Genomic DNA, 5,926 nt, shown 5'->3' with positions numbered 1-5,926 from the left:
CACACACACATACCCCCCCCCCACACACACGCATACCCACACACACACACACCTACATTCACATACACACATCACTTTCACATACACACATAAATGCATACAGCGTCAAATACTTGTAAGATGGTTCTTTTTCTTTGAAAAACCACATCTAAATTTTACTAAATTGTGTGGATGGGGGGACGTTAAAACACCGACATTTAAACAAAAAGAAATAAATGTTTTTACTTGACTATTTGCCAGACAGACTTTTCTTGACTGTTTGCCAGACCGACTGACCGTCTGACCAATGTACCGTCCACTCCCCAGGTCCCGGCCTACCGCTGTGAGCTGACGGTGACCTCCCTGCAGCCCAACGAGCGCTACGTGTTTGCCGTGGCGGCCTACACCAGCGACGGGAAGCTGATCGGGGGCGGGGTAGGGGAGACCACCAAGCCAATCCTGGCCTCCCACGCGCTGCCCGTGCTCATGACCTGGGCGTTCATCAGCCAGGTCAGTCGGCCGCTCGGTCAGGGGTACCGCGGTTTCTTCTCTTGATTTTTACATTTCTTTTATGATGGACTTTAAAAAAAATTTTTTGTTTTTTTTACTCTTATTACTCGGTTGCGAACGCCGTAAAATTCTTACGAAACTGAACTTATTTTTTTTTGCAAGACTAGATAACAATAACAGGTAAAAGAACATTTTAGAAAGGAACATCTACAAATATATTTTAAAAAGAAAAGTAAAAAAGTAAGAGAAAAAGATGGCGGTTTACATAAAAGTTAAATCTAAGAAATACAAATTTATACTTTTATTATTTTTCCGCTCCCTCCACCCCCATCCCTCCTCAACAGATGGCATACCAAGTAGGCTGCTACAGCATCGCCCGTCAAGCCTGCTCCGTCCTGTGGGATCATTTTGTGGTGACCCCACAACCCCCAGCCAGTGCTACCTACATCAGTGAGGCCAAGAAAGACTTCAAGTTAACCCTGCTGAGGTAAGATTTGAACCCTAACCTCTCACGTATGCCGGTAAGGCAAAAAAAGTCTTTCTATTGACCCTGTTAAGATAAGGGAATAGAGGACTATTTTAGTGGATTTGAACCCTAACCCTAAGTCAGCCTCATGTACATCAGTAAGGCATAGAGAGACTTCAACCTTACTCTGCTCATGGCAGGGACTTTTGTACCATGATATATATCTGTTGGATTTGAACCTTAACCGTAACGTTTTCACAACTTACGTTAATCTGTTCAGTTATTGAAATGTGCAACCACTTTGAACTTGAAATCTAACCCTTACGCTTTCCCTTCCTGACCTGGAAGGTTTAGGGCTCAAATCCTCTGTGGTGCTAGATAAATTTTTTCCTGCGCGCTGTCTGCCCTACCTACCCCACCCTCCTGGAAGGTTTTGGGTTCAAATCCTTTTTGATGTTATAGTTCTCCCTATGACAGACTTAATTTTCTCAAAGGGTTTAGGGTTCAAATCCTCTGTGATGCTATCATTTTTCTCCCTTTGACAGATTGAACCAGCGGGCTGTCTGCCTCTCCTCCCCCGTCCTGCTGCGCCAGTTCCTCACCAGCATCTTCATCAACATCGACATCGCTGTGCGGGAGGGCCACTTGTTCTGCGACACGGTGTGCGACAAGGGCGCCCTCTACCATGGCCAGACGCAGCGACTACACCAGTGTGAGCGCACCCTGGTGGCCGTCGAGCTGGCCGGCTGGCTCAACGAGGCCAATCTGGCGCTACAGGCCGTGGTGCAGATCTACGGGCTCCTGGCGCCTCTGCTCTACTACAACATTCCATCGCTGCCAGTCATTCAGGTGAGAGATTGTGGGTGGTTGGCGGGTGCTCTGGTGTGGTTTGCTGCTTCTTTCCTATCAGACGTCTATCGTCTTTATCTCCCCTCCTTCTTTTTTGTGTTTGTTACTCTCTTGTAACACCTCTAATCTTCTTGCGCTCATATGACCTTATGCAGTTGTGAGCGCAGTAAAACCTCTACTAAAACTAATACTCTTTTGTTAACACCTCTAATCTTCGGCACTTATATGACCTTATTGTTTTGCAAGTGCCGTAAAACACTTACTAAAACTAAAACTAAAGGTGAGAGATTCGAACCACAAGTCATTTTGGGTATACACAAACTCAGAACTCATTCAGGTGAAAGATTTGAATCACAAGTCATTTAGGGTGTACACAAACTAAGAACTCATTTATGTGAGAGATTCGAACCACAAGACATTTAGTTGAGAGAATCAAACCGCGAGTCATTTAGGGTATACACAAACTCAGAACTCATGCAGTTGAGAGATTAAAACCTTAAGTCATTTAGGGTATACACAAACTTATAACTCATTTAGGTGAGAGATTCGAGCCAGAAGTCGTTCAGTTTAGACTTGAGCTAGAGACAGTATACTTAACACTTCAACATTGTTTTGCTGCCCGTCATTCAGTTGAGAGGTTCATGTTTCTAAAATGTACAATCATCATTGTAGTTTTCTAGGTAAAAGTTAAGTTTGCATCCTTAACACTTTGCAGTCACTTGGCGCAATCATGCGACAGTGAAAATTATCCGTTCTGGTCACCTGGCAGTTCTGCACCAGGCCCGAGAAGTCCATTGCAGTCACTCTCCTGGCTGGGTGACCAGATGGGGTATTTTGTACTGCTGGCTGTGTGACTGCAAAGTGTTAATAATCTAAATTGAGTCGATGGGGGCTTAAAATGACCTGCATTGAACTTGTTCTGTGTGCAGATCCTGCAGCGTTGTCATGCCGTTCTGCTGGAGATTCCTGTGGGTTTGATCCAGAAACGTCAGGGATTCATAGCGGACAGCCTCAACCACATGGTGGCCTGCATCACCTACCAGATGGCCAAGGTTGGAAACCTTTACCTAAACACTTGTACTGACTGACTGCTGGTGTTGTTGTTGCTGTTGTTTTTGTTTTTGTTGTTGTTGTTGTTTTTGTTGTTGGTGATGTTGTTGTTGTTGGTGGTGGTGGTGATGTTGTTGTTGTAGTTGCTGTTGTTGTTGTGGTTGTTGTTGTTGCTGTTGTTGTTGTTGTTTGTTGTTGTTGATGTTGTGTTGCTGCTGCTGCTGCTGCTGCTGCTGCTGCTGCTGTTGTTGTGGTTGTTGTTGTTGTTGTTGTTGTTGTTGCTGTTGATGTTTAGTGAATGAAGTGAAGAAGCAAACTTAAAGTGCTTAGTTTGTCAATGTTATATGTTCATTAATGTGTTGTTTTCCAGAATATTCTAATAGAAAGCTGAAAAGTTAAAGTACCTGTCAATAGTAGGGAGAAGATTATGAAATGTAAGGAATGAAGAATTTATCATTGCTTGAGGGGACAGGGGTTGACACATAGATCTAATGTTATTTCTTCTACTGATATTATTTCAGGGGAAGAAATAATATGTGAGGCAGCGTGGTGGAATCAGGCTCTCGTCAAAATAAGCAAAGTGAAGAAACTTGCATTTTTCCGCAGATTTATGAATTTTTATCAAATTTTTGTTTTTTGGCTCAACACCTTTCATGCCCATTAAAGAACTCTTTTCTGTTTGAATTTTTCTGAAAAACGCTGATTAAAGGCACAAAAAATGTAAATTTTCAGTAACCGCGGACTCTTAAGCTAAGGAAATAACTAATCTTTGGCGGCCATTTTCTCACTAATTTTACCTCTGAAAACAGGTGACCCCCACCTCCTTCATTCGCAATTATCTCGACTTGTTTTCAAGATAAATGGATATTTTTTTCATCCAAATAAAGACAAGTGAACAAGCTTTAAGATGATACCAGTAACTCTACATGCCCAAAAATTGACGAGAGCCTGATTCCACCACGTTGCCTCACATATTATGTGTCAACCATCAACCCCTGACCTGTGTGTGTGTGTTTGCCCCCAGACCCTGCGGACGTGGGGTCAGAAGACCCTGGCTAACACGGTCATCGAGGCCGGCCGGCGTCTGCTCACCTCAGAGACGGATGCCAAACCCTCGGAGGACAAAGCTGACGGAGCCGAGACAGAGGCTGCTAGCACTGCTGCTGGTGGGTGGTTCTCTCTCTCTCTGTCTCTCTGTCTCTCTCTCTCTCTCTGTCTCGCTTTTTCCTCCCTCTCTCTCTATCCTCTCTTTCTCTCTACCCTCTTTGTCTCTCTCTGTCTGCCCCTCTCTGTCTCTGTCTCTGTCTCTGTCTCTGTCTCCTCTCTCTCTCTCTCTCTCTCTCTCTCTCTCCCTCCCTCCCTCGCTTTCCACCCCGCTTTTTCTCCAATCTCTCCTTCCATGGCTTCCTGTCTTTTTCTTTCCTGTGACTTTTACAAAGCCACTCATGGAAACAAAATCTTTCTCACTCTGTCGCTTTTCACGCTTTCTCTTTCTCTCTCTCTCATTCCCTCCTCTCTCTTTCCTCCTCCTTCCCTCCATGCCAAATAATAATTTTTTTAAAAAGCAAACGGGGCTGAGACAAATTCTTCTAGCTTTGTTACTGATAGGGACTTACAAAATTCTCTCTGTCTTTCACTCACTCACTCACTCTCTCTCTCTCTCTCTCTCTCTCTCTCTCTCTCTCTCTCTCTCTGTCTCTCTCCTCTCTCTGTCTCTCTCTGTCTCTGTCTCTCTCTCACTCTCTCTCTCTCCCCCCCCCTCTCTCTCTCTCTGTCTATGTACACATCTCTCCCTCTATCTCTCTGTATTCCCCACACAAATCCTGAAACAATTTTGTTCAAAGGTATAGATGTAGCTACCCCCAATCTACCCACCCCACAGGTTCTGCCTTGCCCAGCAAGGGAGGGAAGAAGAAGGGGCTGATACCTCTGGTGAAGAAAGTCTCGAGCAAGGACGACATGGAGGGGCCGGTGAATGAGGAGTTGAAGGCTTTAGAGGCTCACATGTTGAGTGTCACCAAGGCTGGTGAGTACATACACACACATACACACATGCACACACACACTCACAAGGACGACATGGAGGGGCCGGTGAATGAGGAGTTGAAGGCTTTAGAGGCTCACATGTTGAGTGTCACCAAGGCTGGTGAGTACATACACACACATACACACACACACACAAGGACGACATGGAGGGGCCGGTGAATGAGGAGTTGAAGGCTTTAGAGGCTCACATGTTGAGTGTCACCAAGGCTGGTGAGTACATACACACACTTAGACACTCACATGGACACACACACTCACACACAAAGACGACATGGAGGGGCCGGTGAATGAGGAGTTGAAGGCTTTAGAGGCTCACATGTTGAGTGTCACCAAGGCTGGTGAGTACATACACACACACACATACACTCACACACACAAGGACGACATGGAGGGGCCGGTGAATGAGGAGTTGAAGGCTTTAGAGGCTCACATGTTGAGTGTCACCAAGGCTGGTGAGTACATACACACACTTAGACACACTCACACACACAAGGACGACATGGAGGGGCCGGTGAATGAGGAGTTGAAGGCTTTAGAGGCTCACATGTTGAGTGTCACCAAGGCTGGTGAGTACATACACACACTTAGACACACACACACACACACACACACACACACACACACACACACACAAGGACGACATGGAGGGGCCGGTGAATGAGGAGTTGAAGGCTTTAGAGGCTCACATGTTGAGTGTCACCAAGGCTGGTGAGTACATACACACACACACATACACTCACACACACAAGGACGACATGGAGGGGCCGGTGAATGAGGAGTTGAAGGCTTTAGAGGCTCTCATGTTGAGTGTCACCAAGGCTGGTGAGTACATACACACACTTAGACACACTCACACACACAAGGACGACATGGAGGGGCCGGTCAATGAGGAGTTGAAGGCTTTAGAGGCTCACATGTTGAGTGTCACCAAGGCTGGTGAGTACATACACACACACACATACACTCACACACACAAGGACGACATGGAGGGGCCGGTGAATGAGGAGTTGAAGGCTTTAGAGGCTC

The 5,926-nt window shown here is 45.8% G+C and overlaps 1 protein-coding gene across 1 annotated transcript in view; it reads left to right on the top strand.

Annotated features, from left to right (window-relative positions):
* The window catches only part of LOC101852981 (cilia- and flagella-associated protein 54), a gene marked incomplete at its 3' end in the record, with an annotated part of 64,122 nt that overhangs the window by 34,049 nt on the left and 24,147 nt on the right, over positions 1 to 5,926 (top strand). Inside the window, 5 exon segments of the mRNA XM_035973523.1 lie at positions 834 to 976; positions 1,501 to 1,804; positions 2,734 to 2,856; positions 3,879 to 4,020; positions 4,737 to 4,880. Of these exon segments, the coding sequence (XP_035829416.1) occupies positions 834 to 976; positions 1,501 to 1,804; positions 2,734 to 2,856; positions 3,879 to 4,020; positions 4,737 to 4,880 (856 nt within the window).

The sequence above is a fragment of the Aplysia californica genome, unplaced genomic scaffold (genome assembly GCF_000002075.1).
Source record: "Aplysia californica isolate F4 #8 unplaced genomic scaffold, AplCal3.0 scaffold01356, whole genome shotgun sequence".
In the NCBI taxonomy this organism is placed as follows: Eukaryota; Metazoa; Mollusca; class Gastropoda; order Aplysiida; family Aplysiidae; genus Aplysia; species Aplysia californica.
This window is presented reverse-complemented; position numbering and strand designations above follow the sequence as displayed.